The sequence below is a fragment of the Triturus cristatus genome, chromosome 3_1, assembly GCF_964204655.1.
Source record: "Triturus cristatus chromosome 3_1, aTriCri1.1, whole genome shotgun sequence".
NCBI lineage: Eukaryota > Metazoa > Chordata > Amphibia > Caudata > Salamandridae > Triturus > Triturus cristatus.
The window spans coordinates 847,416,676-847,435,985 of NC_140583.1; the positions used below are offsets into that span (position 1 = coordinate 847,416,676).

Sequence of the window (19,310 nt, forward strand, 5' to 3'; positions counted from 1 at the left end):
CATGGGAGTATCCTCCCTTTGTCCAGCCACTCCTCTGAGAGGGACCCTTGAACATTTCCAACCTTTTCCCTAGGGTACTTAAGGGCTAACCTGTGGGTGGCTCTGCAGCTTCCACGTGGGACAAGATATAAACCCGAAACCACTTCAACTTCCATCGTCTGGGCACCTTGGACTTTGCCTTGAACCAAGACTGCACCAAGGAAGACTCCTGCTGCTCCTGGTCTCACTGTTCTGCAAATCATCTTTGTCGTATGTGCCTGTGTTTCATCCAGGTTCCTCTCCAGGCCTGTGGGCATCAAAGACACCCGAAGGAATCACCCTTGGCGTGAAGGAGTCACTCCACTACATCTGCAGGCACTGCAAGGAAGCTGAACGGTCTGCTGCTCCTGACGTCCCACGGACTCTGTAAGGCTTAACATCACAGCACATGGTTCTGCAACTCCCTTGAGGCCTGACCTGTTTTCTCAGCAAGTTTGAGGACAGTATCCTTCGTCGGAACTGCTGGAACAGAACCCCTGTACCCCACGTCAAATCGCCATTGCCAAGGCTTGTTGGCTCTGTACTCCCGAGGTCTTCAGGCCACAAGAAGCTCCAGCATCTCTTCCTGCCAAGATCTTCGTCCTCACCTCATCCTCTGCACCGTGGGTCTGCATCTTTGGTGAGCTGCACATTAACTGAGTCCTTAATGCCAGGGGGTCGGAAAACCGAACCCTGTGATTCTAGGATGTCCTATAGAACATATCACTGTCTAGCAGTAGGTCACAAAACCTAATTTAGCTTTGTTGTCTTTTGAAATGTGCTCTTCTGGCCTCACGGATAGTGAGTGACCGAATTTAGTCTCATGGGAACTTAGCACATCAGAGATGAATACGCTTTTTTGCTGCAGAGCAGAAGGTCACCTCATCAGACACTGTCTTCTGGGGTGCACCCGACTGATAACTATTTCCGAAGTGTTCACTCTCATATAATTTAAGAGCAAAATTGGGATTCAGGGACTGGGGGTAGGGGTAGGGGAGCATACAGAAAACCTGTAACCAATGAGCAACCTTGAATTTAAGAACAGACGCCCAGAATTCTCCTGCTGAGCAAAGTTATCCAACAGTGGTAGCCCTCTAACTTCTTCTTTTTCTTGAACTTCTGAGATGCATGTCGCCATAATGATAGCAGGTTTTGTGCTAGTAGGTTTGGTCAGAAACTTGCCTAGAGAACTAGAAAGAAGGTCTACATGCACTTTCATGTGTGACTAATCCTCCAACCATCCCTCAGTTGGTGAATCTGAATCTTTCTTTCCCAGCGATATAACCTCCTTCTTCTATTTAAATTTGGACTCGGTGGATATCCAGATCCAGGCAGGGCATGAGGTGTGACATTTTCCTGTTTAGGAGGATACCATGTGAATGAATAATTTCTACTGTTGTCCTGGTCCTTTCTGTTTTTCCTGGATGTACAGTGGACCACCCAGTTGTCGTAAGTAGTGGTGTAGCATGAATACTTTGTTATGGTGTGTCCCACAGTAAGACTACGATGATCTGTGTAAAGACCCTTGGTGCAGACTTCATACTAGATGGTAATACACAGAACTGGAAATGGCACCCCAGAAAAAAACCTCATGAACTTATGGTGTGAACTCCAAATTGAAATACTCACGTACAGTGTTGCTAAAAGCTCTCCTTGTTGAATAAGGGAAATTATCTTCAGGGGGCATCTTGAAGTAAATCTCTGGACTTGACCGTCCGTAGTTCAACATTAAAGGCTCGACTCAAGACAAAATGTCTGCCAGAAATAGGATTGAATGCAAACCCTGTTTTGTCGTCATTAGACAAACAGGTAGGATTGCCTCCTTCGTCAGTAGTGACTGAATCCCTTCTAAAGCTGAACTTTACCTCTCTCATAGTTATAAGAATATACCCAATCCCCAAATTTAGAATAGTGGAATCATGTTTTATGATGTAGTCTGTGTACAATATTCCCAGCACCTATATGTCCTTTAAATGCAGATCCCATGTCTGTGCAAAGCCTTTGATACAACCTCTCGTTGGCAATTACACTGAACCACCATAGTCAGGATAGAGGGTGCTTCGCCGTATATGATATCTGCTGTGCCAGAAATTTCTTCTGATCAATGATCTTGGATCACATGACTGCTTAGAAAGTTTTTATTGTTCCAATCTGGTCGTTGCTTAAAAATATTTCTCCCTTGAACCGTTAAAGCATGTTTCCACTCCATCAATGTCTTGGACACCAACTAATTCAGTTGAAATTCAGATAGCTTCATTCCAAGGAATGACATCTTCATTAATGACACAGATGAACCTGCATCTAGGCCCAAAGTGTCCAGTAAAACACATCCAACATGGCTCTTGCTTATATTTTCAGAATCTCCAGCAAACCCAAGCTGGCTTTACCCTCATGCATGGCAACATAACAAGACTTCAAAGTCCTAAAACGGAGTTTACGCTGCACAGGTCTGTGTATAAGCCACCCTCATGGACAAATTGATTCCCATGTAACACTTCTTTAAAGCACCTTGCACTTTCCTGTCCACTGCATAAAGGTGAGAAATGTCTTCAGAATTAAACATCATCCTGTCTACCAGAGTGGACAGCATTGATCCAGCCTTGAGAACGAATGGAAGCTCAGAATTCCAAAATATACAACATGTGCATGATTCAAGGGACAAAAATTCTTTTGAGCTCATTTATCAACTCGGGAACGAGCACACCTTTGGCTTCTTTCCCATTTACTTAAGCATTGAATTCAAGCTTCTGTCTGAGGTTCTCCAAAATCCCAAGCACATCCTCCATTCTCACATGTCCTTTTTGACTTTTGGTCCACCCAGAAGGTGGTCCTAGGTGACGTCTCAAAGAACAAAAAAAAGAAATACTGATGCATCATGCTAGATTTTCCCTGTTTCTATCTGTTCTATTTTCAGATGTCAAGTCTTGGCTGGTGTTGGACTCCTTTGTTCCTGCACATCTGTTGGCATGTGTGGCATTGGATGATGCATCTTTTCTCAGTACTAAACCTACCCCTCCTGCTGTCACTGCTTTCTTAATTGTAGTCATGACAAAATCTAAATCTAGCATGTTTTCTTTTTTACGCCTTCTCTCATGGAGAGGGGAACACAACTTTTCTCACTTGAACACAGGATTTCTTTAATGCACCTTACCGTGACATATAGTCTGAAAAGCACGCATTATTCAGGTATCCTTGCCAGGGGTCCCTCTGTTGATAGGCAACTGCCTCTTTTAAATCTTCCGTGCCATTGCAAGTGCCAACCCTAAGCCCCGCCCAAACTATAGGAGGTGTGCCAGGTCAGCTTCTCACATACTGCCAGCCACCTCCTGCCAAGGGCTAAGTTTTCCTTCCTAGTTTGAAGGCCGGGATTCCCACTGAGCTACAGCAAGCCAGCTGAAACCCAGTAAGCTTCTTAACTGAATACATCATGTGTAGATGCCCAAATTATTGACAAGTTGAAGTTGGATGTGTTGGAATCTATGACACACATATCTCTTGAATTCCTGGAGTACTTTTTGGGGGAGGGGATAATTGGGTGCTATTCTGTTTGCATCGTTACTTTGATCTAGCTACCTACCAATGCTTCAAGGGGCTGAGCTACTTGATGTAGTACCTGGGTAAGAGAGGCATATAGTTAATAATGGTTTCTAGTAGCACAGTTATATTGAAAGGAGGATTATTACCTTAATGCTAAACTTCAACTATTTGAAACTGAAATAACTCAATTGGCTTCTCACTATTCTGACCACAACATTTTTTGTACTGTAATAATTTTGACCCAAAATGAAATCCGTGTCAAATGAACACTGCATATTGTTTAGCTCCAGAGCTCTAGCTTTAAATCCATCAAGAATAATCTTTCTGAAGCAAATATGTTTTCCTTCTTTCTGATGAATTGCTGAAAGTTACTTAGTCGGAGCATATAGTTCGTCTATCTCTGGTAATATTATTTAAAATGTGAAATACCATTGTGACTCTCAAATATGCCCTTTCTTTGCATTTAATGTAATGTTAATATAATGTTGTTTTAAACTTTTCCATGTTTTACATTGTTTTTTGAAGGCTTCACCTGCACAACCAACACCACATACTCAAAATACAGGAGGGCGTAGAAGAAGAGCAGCAAGTGATGACCCTGATGAGAAACGGAGGAAATTTTTAGAACGAAACCGCGCTGCTGCTTCAAGATGCAGGCAAAAAAGAAAAGTCTGGGTGCAGTCATTAGAAAAGAAGGCAGAAGACCTGAGCTCATTCAATGTGCAATTACAGGTGTGGTTTATTACACACACTTCATTCATTAAAATGGTGTTATGTTTGGATTATGAACATAATTTAGTTGCAGTCACTCCTATTAATTAGCAGTTTATTATGACTTGGCCAACACCCACTAAGAAAGCTTTAACCCACTGATTCTAGATCCATATGTTACACCAATTGCAGTTTGATATACAGGCAAGATGGGTTTGCTGCGTTTATTCAGGCTCTTTGGGAGGGGGAGTTTCTTCTTGTATACAGAGTCTAAAGAGGGGTTATATGTTTTTTCTGTACAGGGTCTAGGAAAGCCCTCCCTAACTCGCACATAATCCAAACCGCTAGTTTGGAGTATGTATTATTATTTCCATCCTGAATCTGAGCCAACTTGTAAAACAGCCAGGTTTCAATGCATGTGCAAAATTCCAGGTTGATTCTGAATAGACTAAATATTCATGTGAACAGAGTTTCACAGCCTGGACACAAGATCCTACCAATCTCTTGAAAGATATGATTGCCAAATGTTACCTTTGCAATAAAGCGCTTAACAATCAATGCAAAGTGCTGTAAATTTGATATTACTTTGGTGGAACAGGTATCTGATGCAGAAATCTTGGTGTAAGTTGTACTTAACTCGATCTTCCAAAGGATATTTACCATGGAGACCCTTTAATGACTGTAGCTTTAAGTTGTGATCTGAGAAAAGACTTCAGTTGCTCATATGTGGAGGCAGTTAAAAACTTATGGGTATTTAATAAAGGTTAATGTGTTCTGTAGACTATGTTGAGTCGACATCCACCACCAGATCAATTCCTGCTCTATAAATTGTAAGGTGTTGATGAGCCAGCATTGTCCATGTGGCACGGAAGAGTTTGTGTTTTGTCTCTAAACATATATTCTAGTTCCACATCAATTAAAGAGAGGATCAAGAGAATTAGGATGGTGAATGAATGTGTCTATTGAGTCGTCAATCTGAAGATGAATGATGCTATTTCTTTCTACTGCTCTTTAACTATAAAGAGAAGTGGGAGATATACCTAAAGACACAGGTTCTGATAGATTCAGGGATTTTCTTTTAAGGTTTTACTCTACAGAGCAACAATCAACTTCAAGGGGTAGAAATTATCTATAGAATAGTTGTGAGGAAGGAAAGGCAGTAGTCTTCACGAAAATATCAGTCTGCATTTTCTTTACCTTGTTATGAGAAAATCAGCCAAAGCTTTGCAAAGTACATGTTAAAGATCAAGTGAGGATTGTAAAACATTTAAGGTATAAAATGTCTCAATTTTCTTACAAAGCGCTTTCAGTATATTGAGTGGCAATAAATTGCAGGTACTGAGAAACATATGTTTTAGCTGACCTTATATAATCATTTAAATAAATAAAATGATTTTGTTTAATAACTGGTCATACTGATGTTCTCACTATTGCTGGAGACCAAGGAAATGTATGGTTATAATGCTTTTACCCTGTCCTGTTTGTAGAGTTTTATTTTGTGTGGGTTTCAGTGGTGGTTTATCAGTGTTTTCCAAACCTTATGAACACAGTGCTCATCGGTCTTTATTCAGCTGCCTAGCCCCCAAAATAGACAAAAACAGTGTTTTCCAGTTTTTGCTAAATATGTTTTTTTGCAGAGATTATTATAAAGCACATGCTTAATGTAAAGAGATGTAGTGTCTGCTAGCATGTGTCCAATGGACATATGTTAGACTGTTTTAAGCATAGAAAGTATGTGTTTTGCACTCTGTCTCACATATCATTGGCCTCTCTTGTTACCTCTCACCCACTTTGACAGGACTGTCTGGTTTAAAGGACTATTAATGGATTAAAAAAGTAACAGTGCTACATTCAAGTGCTTTAATAGATAATTGCTGGACCGGGTTTGGGGTAATTCAGCTGCTACTTGAATATTATGACATTGTAAGGGTGGTCAGCCCTGCCAACAACATGGTACCTTGTGAAACCATTACAAATTTGAATTACAACAGATTATTTGTATCCCTGTATTCTAAGTTACAGAAAGCTTGATGGTTTAGGCATGCTTGCCACTGGTTTTCTGGCCTCTTTGCCTGACTGTATTAATGCAATGCAGAGTGCGTTGAATATTGATTGTCTAGCTACAGTCTAGCAAGTCTAGTAAATTCTCAACTCAGCTCTGGTCACACTGTGCCACTAGCTTGTGTGTCTGAAGTAAATTCCATCTCTGGTATGTGTCCCTGTTGATGAAAATAAAAGTCCAGAATTGTATAGTTCACTGCGTAGTGTGCACATATAGCTGGTGGTTTTTAAAGATTTTCTAATGTTGTTATAGACTCCTTTGTAATGCAAAAATCTCAAAGCAAAGTATCATGTGCCACTGTAATTAATAGACAGAAGACACAGGGGTCGTTGTTGGCCCTTACTTGTGGTGCTGCATATATTGACCACTTTGTCTCTGAATGTTTTGATCAGTGACAGTGGTTTATAAACATGTTTCTGCTCTGAATGTTTTTATCAATGACTGTGGTTTATAAACAGGTTTGTGCTTCATCTGAAGCCTCTCTTTTTGAGTTTTAGTGTCTCACTATAACAGATTCTTCAAGGAAGGCAAACCTAACTTAAGCTATCTCTTGCTTCCCCAACGCCCACCTTCTATTCTGAACTGCAATGCTTCAACCAGCTCTGCTACCTCAGAGCTTTTTGTAAGATTGAGATGGAATACTGGACAGCTTCTTTTGACAAAGATCCACTTCTTTGCTCTATGGATCAATCTGTGTATGATTTGGACTAATGTCCAAATCAAACACAGATTGATCCATAGAGCAAAGAAGTGCTAATGCACAGAGACGTAGCTTGGAGGGGGGGCTAGGTATGTTACACCCCCCTAATAAATGTGTTCGCTGATGAATAGTTAGATACAGGTGCTTTCAGTCGGGTATGGTGAAAAACCTGTGGGAATTTTCTGAGAATTTTTGCATGCACACACTGACACACGCTGACAAAAACACAGACACTCTCTCTCTCTCTCCTCTCTGTTTTGAAAGTTCTCAAAATGTTGGTTATTTCACAAAATATCACAAAATATTGTGTTTCTCTCACTTAGTACTCCTATTAATCTGCATTCCTCTCCCTTTCCACGGCCCCTTAAGTCCCTCTCATGCAACCTGCTTTCCGTATACTGTATTTTAACATTATATGACAGCGTGATTGTTCAGAAATCTGAAGCTCACGCCCCCCTCCAATGTTACTGACCAAGGTACACCTCTGTTTCTGCAGTAATGTAAATCAGTTTGTCGGTAAATTGTTCCTTCGCTGCACCTTCAAATCACTACTTGGCGGTTTTAGGTTTTTATAAAATTCTATATCTCTTAAGTGCTTTTTTGAAGAAAGGCCTATGACTGATTCTTAACACCACCTGTACAGATTGATGGAGTGCAATATTGTGGCAGAGCAGTGGTCGAAGTGCATTATAAAGAAAGTATGGAAACAGTGATGCTGTGCGCAGCTAGTGGTGGGGTGAGTGAGCGTTACGGGCGGGGTCTAAGGTGTGGCTAAAAAAAACAAATTATTCTGTAACTTTTTTTGGTCTTCCACCTTCAGGTAACTACATTTGAAATAAGGCACAGCTTAAATGAAAAATATATGCAACGTAAGTTAATCAGTGGGAATTTGTACATCATGAGGCCTTTATTAGTAAATGCATTGCAGAGGTCTGTGTCTGTAACTAGAAAGCCTTAGAAGTGAATCCTGGTTGGTACATTGGAGAATAGTGACTTGTGTATGTCTAGTGTATGAAGTCCCAGTCTGTGACAAAAAGCGCTGTCACAAGCAGTAAGTCATTATTTTAAAGTTTTATTTTACACAGTTAAGGTAGGCCACTACAAAATACGTAGAAAGATTTAAGATAAAGTACTTTAAAAATATAGATTTTAGTAATACCCATCCTGTACATAGTGCTTTTTTTTTTTTAGAACTGTCCTTTAAAAGCACACACTTTACAGCTCAGCTGGTAACTCCCTTGCAGCACCGCTCAAAAAAGAATATATCTGTGTCACCAAGAGATTCCAACACCTAAAGCCAAATCCCAAGCATCTTTACATTTCCAGATTAACTCGTAGTGCATATTTACATTTCTTTCAGGCAGCAGACTCCCTGGAAAGAAGGCTTGTGCAGCTGTCTGCCCCTCCCTCGATTTTACAGCACAGGAGAGTCTATGCCTTACACTTCAATTGAAGCATTTCTACTCTCGGTATTAACCGTCCCTGGATGGTTATCTTTTCACAAAAAGTATGGGAACTGTTTTTCTTAAATTAAAATAGTATGGGCAGGTCGTGCCCCACGGATCTCCCCCACTTGGACCAGTGTGACAGAGCCTCTGTTCAATGAGTGAGATTCGTCTCATCTCACTCGGTATCGCAACCGTGTAGCAGACTTTCCTGACAGGATGCAGGTCATGCCCCCGGGCTTGTATGCAGCGAAAGGATTTGTCATTCACCCTCCTCTGAAATCCCTATGTTTCTTCCGCTGGGCACAGGTTTGAGCGAGTGGGCTTGTTGCCACTTCGGATGTTTGTTAATACACAGCTCAGCGGAGAGAGGAATGCCTGCCAGCTGACTCCATTTCAGTTAAACCAAGATAAGGTTCACAAGGATTGTCGTAGTTGCCAACCTACTGTGAACAACCGCCTGCAGTTCTTGTACTCCCCAAACATTAACTTGGAAGGGAAGTCCAAAGAAGTCTCTTTGGCCACAGGCAGCCACTTCTTTACGCAGCACATGAATAAAATCGCTAGCATTTGTTTGTGAGCTGTAAATTACTCACATACATTGGACGCCATCGTCCTTTAACGACCAGGGCCGTTCAAATACGATAATTCTTTGTTCAAAGACCTCTAAAGATGCTTCTGCCAAATTGGAACCTGTCTTCAGTCGCCTAGATTTGTAACATTATGTTCGAGGCATATGAGCTGCAGATTACACACTGTGCATAGATCGCCATCTGGTGTCGGGTGCGGATGTTTGCACTTTGTTGTTGTCTTGGAAGAAGTCTTTGGAAGTTACGAGAAAGGTGACTCCTCCTTTGGGAAATAGTGCGCATGGGCATTGACTCCATCTTCAGATTGTTTTTTCCCGCCATCAGGCTCGGATGTGTTCATCGTGCTCCAGTTCGGTGTCGTTACCGATCTACTTTTCGATGCAAAATCCTTCACCCAATCTTCGGTATTGTTTTGATCGCGTTCCCATTCGATGCGCATCTCTTTAAACTTGAACTCTTCAATTCCGGTCGTTGACGCAGGCCTTAGGGCCTACCTGCGCCATTAGGCCTTTGGCTCATGGAAAGGACTCCCTTCAAAAAGTGTCCTAAATGTGGATCCATGTTTCCACACGCCGATCTTCACAAGGTGTGTAACCTCTGCCTTTCACCCGAGCACGAGGACAAAGACTGTCTAGCTTGTGCCTCTTTCTGCTCCAAGAAGACAATTCGAGCTCAAAGAACCATGGCTCGATCATCGACATCGATCCCGGATGACATCTTCCAGGAAGGCATCAACGTACCGGAGCAGGATCAGATCCAAGAGTGCTCCATCAGCGCCGACGACTCCGACGGCGAAGACATCACTCCGGGGCAGCGGGTCGTAAGTACTGACGTCGACCCTTTCCCAAAAAGGCTTTGATCACACCTTCACCTGCGGGCCTAGGTGCACACTGGGACAAAACATCTCACGCCCCGCCTTCGGGCTCGGCAAAGAAGTCGATACATAAGCCTTCAGGCCACTCTGGATCGAGCCAGCCTGCTGTTGGTGCCGAAACTCCATCCCCGGCACCAAAAAAGAAACTACTGCCTTCCTCCGAACCAACTCCTAGCTCCACATCGATGCCTTCGGTGCCGAAATCCATTGGTACGGGCGTCCCGGCTCCGAAAAAATCGGCGGAACAAAGTAAACACCCTGTTCCAAAGACCTCGGGCGCTCAGCCTTCGGAGCCCAAAAAACCCTCGGAACCGACCAAACATCCGGTTCCGAAGAACACTGACGCTCAACCTACGGATCCGAAAAAACCATTGGAACCGAACAAACAACCGGTGCCGAAGACCCTACCGGAACCCGGAAAACTCCTGATTCCAGACCTAAGGAGCACAAAACGACTTCAAAACCTCTGCCACACAAATAGTCGGACCCGAAAAAATCGGCCCTGAAACAACACACTCCAGAGGAGGAGCTTTTTCGACCTGATCCAACCCAAAAAACTCTTCAAAAAGACCCCAACACAGGTCAACTTATACTTAGTCCTTCCAAGAAAAGAAAAATGGACAAACCTGTACCAGCTCCACTTCCTTTAAAGAAGAGAGTCATTGCAACTCCTCCTTTAAGAATACCTTCTCCACCTCCTCCTCCACACCACTCTCCTATCCCATATTCACTGCCCTCACCATCTCCTCCACCACAGGATGATGATGACACCTCTGAAAACGAAGGGGATGATCAACCTTTAGGGGAACCTAGTCCTCCTGGTACCCCAAAAGACCCATGGAAGGATTATAACACACCAGATGTCCCAGACAAACCACAGGATGACATCTAGACCATCCCCTCCGGAGGACACTAGCGGATTCACTCGGCTCATACACAGAGCAGCAGATTACCACAGGGTGAACTTACACACAGACCCTGTAGAGGAAGATTTCCTCAAGGACACTTTTGCACCATCCCAAAGGTCCACTTCTATTCTCCCAATGTTAAAATTCTCCTGAAGTGTTTAAGGATCCTGTAAGGGCCAGAGTCATTAACCCCAGGATAGAAAAGAAGTACAAGTCTGCCCCAGCTGACCCTTTTTATTTTAAAGGGCAGGTACCCTTGGATTCCTTAGTGGTCTCCAATACCAGGAAAAGGGCCAATTCCCAAACCACAGAAGATGCTCCACCTCCTGATAAGGAGTCAAACTGCTGGACGCATCTGGTAAAAGAACGGCGTCCCAAGCAGCCAACATATGGAGGATTACCAACACACAGGCTTTGCTTGCTAGATATGATAGGGCACACTACGACGAGGTAGAGACCCTACTACAACACCTTCCAGCCCAATATAAAACACAAGCCAATGATCTCATCCAGGAAGGCAAGCTCATAACTAATACCTCCATTCGTTGTGCTCTGGACGCTGCAGACATAGCATCCCGGACTATTAACACCAGTGTCCTTTTACGCAGACATGCCTGGCTACTCATTTCCGGCTTCAAACCTGAGGTTCAAACTACCATATTAAATCAACCGTTTGACCAGAAACACCTATTTGGGCCTACTGTAGATTCATCTTTGGAGAAGATGAAGAAGGATACCGACACTGCCAAATCAATGGGAGCTTTGCAATCGCAAGCTCCCAGAAGTTCCTTTTGTCGCTCCTCTTATAGCAGCGCCTTTAGAGGTTTTACCACTGATAACCCCTCCACATCCTACAAGAGTCCCACCCGGACCTCATCTAACAGAGGCTATTACAGAGGAGGCTAGAGGGCAATAACAACAAGGGTAGAGGCAAAACTACCAATACTCGCACCGCCTCCACCCCTAAACAATGACTTCCCTCCACTCCCCCGGACCACTCTACTCTGGTCGGTGGAAGATTGCTACAGTTCCTACCTGTCTGGAACAACATTACCACGGACAGGTGGGTGAGACAAATCATCCAATCAGGTTATTGCCTAGAGCTTACTTCGACTCCCCCAGGTGCTTTCCCTCTTAGAAAAACATGCAATAGAACCCGTTCCCCTTCATCACCAATACACAGGGGTTTACTCCCTGTACTTCCTCATACCAAAGAAGGACGGAACCCTGAGACCCAACTTGGACCTCAGACCATTAAACCTCTACATACAATCAGACCATTTCCATATGGTCACTCTTCAACAGGTCCTCCCTCTACTCAAACAGGGCGACTTCCTTGCCACATTAGACCTCAAGGACGCCTACTTCCACATTCCCATTCACCCTGCTCACAGGAAATATCTTCGGTTTATGGTGGATGGTCAGCATTACCAGTTCAAGGTTCTCCCATTCGGAGTCACCACAGCACACAGGGTCTTCACAAAATGTCTGGCAGTGGTAGCAGCCCACTTAAGAAGACAACAAATTCACGTCTTCCCATATTTGGACGATTGGCTCATAAAAGCCAAGTCACATACCCAGTGTGTAAATCACACACACGCCACAATCCAACTACTTCACGACTTGGGGTTTACCATAAACCTCACAAAGTCTCACCTCCAACCATCCCACATCCAACAATATCTGGGTGCCGCAACAAACACCTCAAAAAGCCTTGCGTATCCCAGTCCAGCCAGGAAAGCAAGCATGCAAGCCCTTATAACAAGATTCCAGCCACAACACTCACTTCCAGCTCCAGTGTTCATGCAACTCATAGGGATGATGGCCTCTTGCATATTCATAGTACCTCACGCAAGACTCCAGATGCGCCCCTTACAGGAATGCTAAGCACGTCAGTGGAACCAAGCTCAAGGTCAGCTGACAGATCTGGTGTTGGTGGACGGCCGCACACATCGCTCTCTGCAGTGGTGGAACCCCCAAAACCTTTCCAAAGGGCGACCGTTCCTTGAGCAGGGTCCACAGATTGTGCTAACAGCAGACGCATCGCTCACCGGCGGGGGAGCTCATCTACTTCATCACACCATACAGGGCACATGGACACGTCAGCAAAGGCTACTCCACTTCAACCATTTGGAGTTACTAGCAATCTTTCTGGCATTAAAATCATTCCAGAAACAGATATCAGGGAAAGCTGTCTTAGTCCGCACGGACAATATGACAGCAATGTACTATTTACAAAAACAGGGGGTGACGCACTCTCTGCAGCTCTCTCAACTAGCACAGAGCATATGGAGGTGGGCTATTCCTCAAAACATATTCCTTTTAGCCCAGGAATACAAAATCACACGGCTGATCGGTTAAGTCGGCAGACACAACAGAATCCCGAGTGGGAATGTTGGAGGGAGGACCACCGGGGAGTCGGGGAGACTAGTCCGGCACCCTTCCTACCGCACAGTTATAGCCGAGCGCCGCTGAGAAGCCCCCTTCAGGGAGGACTTTCTCCTATAATCGTACTAGGCCCAGTAACACCACCACACAGGACTCAATATCAGTTGCTTGATTTCGTTCTTTATCAGAGGTAGCACGTTTCAATATTTACAGTGGGATCGAGGGATCCAGTAAGAGTCTCAATGTCTGTTAGAGGGATAGGGTAGCGGGACAGTCTTAGTACCAACCAGGTACGGGAGGCTCTACGCCAGACCTTGGGTCCTGGCCGCGGGGCGGCTCGGACGTGGGGAGCCGCGACGGCGTCTGCAAGGCTCGGGTGATAGTTCCGCTTGGGTCGAGCCGCGACACAGTCAGCAGGGCTCCGGTGGTAGGTCCGCTTCGGTCGAGCCGCGACGAGGTCAGCTGGGCTCTGATTATGAGGTTCGACAAGGTCAGGCCGCAACAGCGTCAGCAGGGCCCCAAAGGTTCGTGAAGGTCTTCAAGCACGGGGGAGCCGCGACGTCGTCAGCAGGGCTCAGAGTGTGGGTTCAGGATGAGTCTTCTTCCGTAGGGTCAGCCGCGATCCGATCAGCAGGGCTCTTGACTCCGGGATACAACTACTGTCCTGTTGTTGGGTTGCCCCAGATATAGGACTGGAGCCCTTTGATGTACGGACCCTTGCGCCCGGAGGGGGCGGAGAGGCCGGTTGGGGAGCGGCCAGACGCCTAGCAGGAGAGGCGCCAGGCCCCAGAGAGCTGTGAGGTGATCGCACCTAGGTGTGGAAAGACGGTTGGGGGTCCCATCGATACTGCCCTCCGCCGGGAGTGGGAAGGGTTCACGTGGTATCCCCCGGGCCAGGGGTTGGCGCCTCGATGTCGGGCCTCGCTGGGACAGAGGCCGGGTGAAGCAGGGTCACGCAGGTGGTCACGTGGAGTGACGTATAATCCAAAATGGAGGAGCCCCGAGGTGCATGGGACCTCGTGCGGCTTAGCGAGGGGGAACAGGACCACGCCACGAGGCCATCTCCCACATGCGTCCCCCCCAGCTGAAGGCAGGGAGAGTCACCCATCTCCTTGGGGGTTCTCCTCGCCGAGGCGGAAGAATCGGGACAGGCCGTCAGCATTGGCGTGGTCGTTGCCGGGCCGATGTTCCACAGTGAAGTCCATCCCTTGCAGCAAGATGGACCAACGCAACAGCTTGGGGTTCTCGCCCCGCATTTGCATGAGCCACCGCAAGGGCCGGTGGTCAGTTTGGACCCTGAAGTGGGTGCCGAAAAGGTAGGGCCGGAGCTTCTTGAGGGCCCATACCACGGCGAAGGCCTCCCGCTCGATGGTGCTCCACCTCTGTTCTCGCGGCAGCAGTCGGCGGCTGATGAAGGCCACAGGCCGGTCGAGGCCCTTGGCGTCCATCTGGGAGAGGACTGCCCCTACCCCGTACTCCGAGGCATCGGTCTGGACTACAAATTCCTTGCTGTAGTCAGGGGCCTGTAGCACAGGGGCAGCGCACATGGCCGCCTTGAGGGTCTCAAAAGCGGTCTGACAGCGGGGCGTCCAGTGCACCGCCTCGGGCTGTTTCTTGGAAGTGAGCTCCGTAAGGGGTCCTACAATGCTGCCATAATCCTTGATGAATCGTCGGTAGTAGCCTGTGAGGCCTAGGAAGGCCCGAACAGCGGTCTGGGTTGCGGGGGGCTCCCACGCCTGGATGGCGTCGACCTTTAACTGGAGGGGCGCCACCTGGCCACTCCCCACCTGGTGGCCCAGATAGGTCACCGATCCTTGACCTATCTGGCATTTACTGGCCTTAATAGTGAGCCCGGCCCTTTGGAGAGCGGCCAGGACTTCTCTGAGGTGTCCTAGGTGCGCGGCCCAGTGATCGCTGAAGACCGCAATGTCATCGAGGTAGGCCGCGCTGAAGGCTTCTAGTCCGGCCAGGACCTTGTTCACTAGCCTCTGAAAGGTCGCTGGGGCGTTCTTCATCCCGAAGGGCATTACCCGAAAGTGGTAGTGCCCATCAGGGGTGGAAAAGGCGGATCGTTCCTGGGCGCCGGGAGTGAGCTTGATCTGCCAGTACCCTGCGGTGAGATCGAAGGTGCTCAGGTAGCGGGCGGCCCCCAAGCGATCGATCAGCTCGTCGGCTCGTGGCAAGGGGTGGGCATCGGTCTTCGTGACTGCGTTCAGGCCCCGGTAGTCGACACAAAATCTGAGTTCTGGGGCAGTGCCGGTGGCGGCGGCCTTCGGCACCAAGACTACCGGGCTGGCCCACGGGCTGTCGGAAGGCTCGATGACTCCGAGAGCGAGCATCTTGGCGACCTCGGTCTGTATGCAGACTCGGACTCGGTCAGGTACTCTGTAGGCGTGGTGTCGCACAGGGGGGCTATCCCCAGTGTCCACGTCGTGGACGCACCGGGGGTCACCCCGGGCGTGAGGGAGAAGAGGGCAGCGAAGGGTTGCAGCAGCTTCTGGCAGTCATGGCGCTGTTCTGGTGTCAGGGTGGCGGAGAGGTGGACGCCCTCCAAGGAGCCGTCTTGGCCTGAGGACCCCAGGAGGTCTGGTAGGGGCTCGGAGTCACTTTCGCCCCCATCGTCGGTAGCCAGCAGCAGGCTCAGTTCAGTTCGGGCAAAGTGGGGCTTGAGCCGGTTGGCGTGCAGGACCCGGAGGGGGTTCCTCGGGGACTCCATGTCGACCAGGTACGTGACGGGGCTCTTCTTCTCAACTACCTTGAAGGGCCCGGTCCACTTGTCCTGCAGGGCGCAGGGGTCCACGGGTGACATGACCCAGACTTGCTGGCCCGGCTCGAACTCGATGGTTGAGGCATTTTCGTCGTACCAGCGTTTCATGTCTTCTTGGCTGGCTTCGAGGTTGGCTTCTGCCAGGGCCCGGAACTTCCGAGTTTGGTTCCGCAGGGTCTGAAGGTACCGGTAGACGTCGGGAGGGGCACCTTGGACTTGCGCCTCCCAGCTCTCTTTGACCAGGCTGAGGGGCCCTCGGACGGGGTGCCCATACAATAGTTCGAAGGGGCTGAAGCCCAGGGATTTCTGTGGTACCTCCCGATAGGCGAACAGGAGGCAGGGCAGCAGGACATCCCATCTCCTCCTCAGGAGCTCTTCCAGACCCTTGATCATCCCCTTCAGGGTCCTGTTGAACCGCTCGACCAGTCCGTTCCCCTGGGGGTGGTAAGGGGCATTGTTGCCAGAGGGATGTCATGTACTTTGAAATAAAGTTCGTACCCCTGTCGCTCACTACTTCTCGGGGGAACCCCACCCTGGAGAAGATGCCCATCAGGGCCCGGCCCACCACTGGAGCTGTCACCGTGCGGAGTGGGATGGCCTCGGGGTATCGGGTGGCGTGGTCGACTAGTACCAGGATGAAGCGGTGTCCCAGGGCGGTTCGGGGGTCGAGGGGCCCCACGATGTCGATCCCCACTCGTTCGAACGGGGTGTTGACGGTTGGGAATGGTTGCAGGGGGGCTTTCACTCGACCCCCAGTCTTCCCGCTAGCTTGGCAGGTCGGGCAGGACCGGCAGTGATGGTCCACGTCTCTTCTCATTCGGGGCCAATAGAAATGGGTCACTAGGCGGCTGTAGGTCTTGTCCCGCCCGAGGTGTCCGGCGAGGGGCACGTCATGTGCCAGGTTCAGGAGGAACTCTCGAAATCGGAGGGGGACCACCAACACCCGGCCGGTCCCCAGTTCGGTGACTTTCTGCTCACTGTACAATAAGTCATTGTCCCAATAGACCCAGTGGGTTCCCGTGGGGTCCCCTCCAGCCTGGGCGGCCGCTTGCTGTCGGGCCCCCTCGAGGGACGGGCAGGCCTTCTGCTCTTGCTGGAATTGTTCGCGGGTGGGGCCCCCGTCGTGGCGCCACTGGGCCAGCTCGGGGATCTCGCTGAGGGAGGCAGCCTCGTCGGGAGAAGGTTCGGCTGGCCCGGTCTGCTCGGCAGGTTCCTCCGTGCCGGAGGAGGGTGATAGTTCGGGGCTCGTCAGCTTGTCGGGGGCCGTGGCAGCGGCTGGTTGGGCGGTCATGGACCGGGTGGTGGCGCAGGCCCACTCGGGCAGTCCTAGCATCCCCAGATGCTCTCGGCATTCCACCTGGGCCCAGGGGGAGCTCTCCAGGTCATTCCCCAGGAGGCAGTCTACTGGGGCGTCGTCGCGGACAGTTACTTTTAGGGTGCCGGACATTCCTCCCCACTCGAAGGGGATCCTGGCCATCCGGCACATGCTCTCGGTGTAGTCCGCGGTCCGGACAGGGCATAGGACATGCGGCAGGATTTGTTCGGGGGTCACTAGGTGGCAGCGGACGGCGGTCACACTGGCCCCAGTGTCCCGGAGGGCCTCGGCCCGTCGTCCGTTTATGGTGACCCATTGTTGGTACTTCTGGGTGTTGCTTGGGATGGCAGCTCGGGGCACCATTTCTCGGGAGCCCAGGCATACAAGCGACATGGCAGCTGGTTCCCACTCGGGGGACCCGACGTCGTGGTTCTCCTCCTCGTCTTCTCCTTCCCCCAGGGCGGCGGCGGCTATCTGCCGGGGAGGGGCCGTTCCGTCGGTTCGCGGGGCAGGCCGGGTCGCTCGCATAGTGGCCGGTCTGCTGGCAGCCGAAGCAGGTCACTTTTGGTCGTGGTCCAGGCCGTGCGATAGGGGCCCCCCTTCGGCCCAGGGTCGGGGACGTGTGGTTGGTGGCTTGGCCTCGTGGCAGGCTTCTGGGCGGCCCGGCCGGGAATTCTCGACTGCGGTGGGACCCCCCTCCTCCGCCTCGCTGGCGGGGGGGTCCCGTGGTACTCCGTTGGTAGTCCCCCACTGGGTTCCGGGGGACCCGGGTGTTGACCCATCGGTCTGCTTCGGCGGCGAGCTTCCGGGGCTCGGTCAGTTTACTGTCCAGGAGGTGTTGCCTTAGTTCAACAAAGCAGTTGTTGGCAAGGTGCTCCCAGACAATGAGGTCGAACAGTTCATTGTATGAGGTGACCTTGCTTCCTTTTATCCATCCTTCTAGTGCTCGGCTGAAGAAGTCCACGTATTCGACCCACGTGGTACCGGGGAGCTTCTTGCAGTCCCGGAAGCGCTGCCGGTACATCTCGGCTGATAGCCCGTAGCGTGTGAGTAGGGCTTCTTTCATGTGGTCGTATGAAGTCATCACCGCGTCGGGGAGTTGCAGCAGGGTATCCCGGCCCTCGCTGAGGAACCTTCCCCATAGGCCGGCACCCCAATCCTTCCGGGGTACCCGATGGGAGGTCATGGCTACTTCGTATGCTCTGAACCATTGCTGGATGTCGTCATTTTTATAGTACTCCTTGACGACATCCTTGGGGATGTGAACCTTTGGCTCGGTCAGTGGCAGAGCATCCCGGGCTCCGGGGGTGCCGGTCTCCCCCGTTTTAGATTTTAGTTCAAGTTCCTTGAGGCTCCTCTCGTGCTCGAGGGTTAGCCGTCTCTCCTCTAGTTCCCGATGCCGCTTCTTTTCCTCGATTTCCTCTTGCAGCCGTAGTTGTTCCAAGGCTATTTTCTTCTCCGCCAGTAGGAGCTCACCGTCCAGCCGTAGTCGGGCGAGGTCCATTTTGTGTGTCCGGACCCTCTCCCGTTCTCGCATTTCTTCGTGGGAAAGGCTGGTTTCTTTGACGGTTCGTCCCCCGTCTGTCGGGGTTGGGGTCGGCAGGTTTCCGTCCCGGGCCGAGGTCCCTTCGGCTCGGGGCGGAGTGGTCTCGGGTTCTGTCCAGGCTTTCAGGGCTTTCTGCATTTCTTCCTTGGTGCCCAACCCTGTGGTTGGGATCCCTTTGTCCTTGCAGAATTGTTTCAGTTCTTTATGGGTGTATTCTTCCAACTTTTCCGGCTGGAAGGTTGCGGCCACGGTTGCCTCTTGTCCTTCCATGGTTCCCTTTTCTTTTTCCGTTTGGTTAGGTAGTGGGTGCGTTACTCGCCTGTACGATTGCGTCTGGCTCGGATCCCGTCGCTGGCCATCAAATGTTGGAGGGAGGACCACCGGGGAGTCGGGGAGACTAGTCCGACACCCTTCCTACCGCACAGTTATAGCCGAGCGCCGCTGAGAAG

The 19,310-nt window shown here is 49.4% G+C and overlaps 1 protein-coding gene across 2 annotated transcripts in view; it reads left to right on the top strand.

The window, feature by feature from the left end:
* ATF2 (activating transcription factor 2) overlaps window positions 1–19,310 on the top strand; it is a 443,302-nt gene that overhangs the window by 296,603 nt on the left and 127,389 nt on the right. For both annotated transcript variants that reach the window (XM_085645248.1, XM_085645249.1), the window contains exon 11: window positions 4,081–4,287. In XM_085645248.1, coding sequence (XP_085501374.1) covers window positions 4,081–4,287 — 207 coding nt within the window. The remainder of the gene's footprint in view (window positions 1–4,080; window positions 4,288–19,310) is intronic.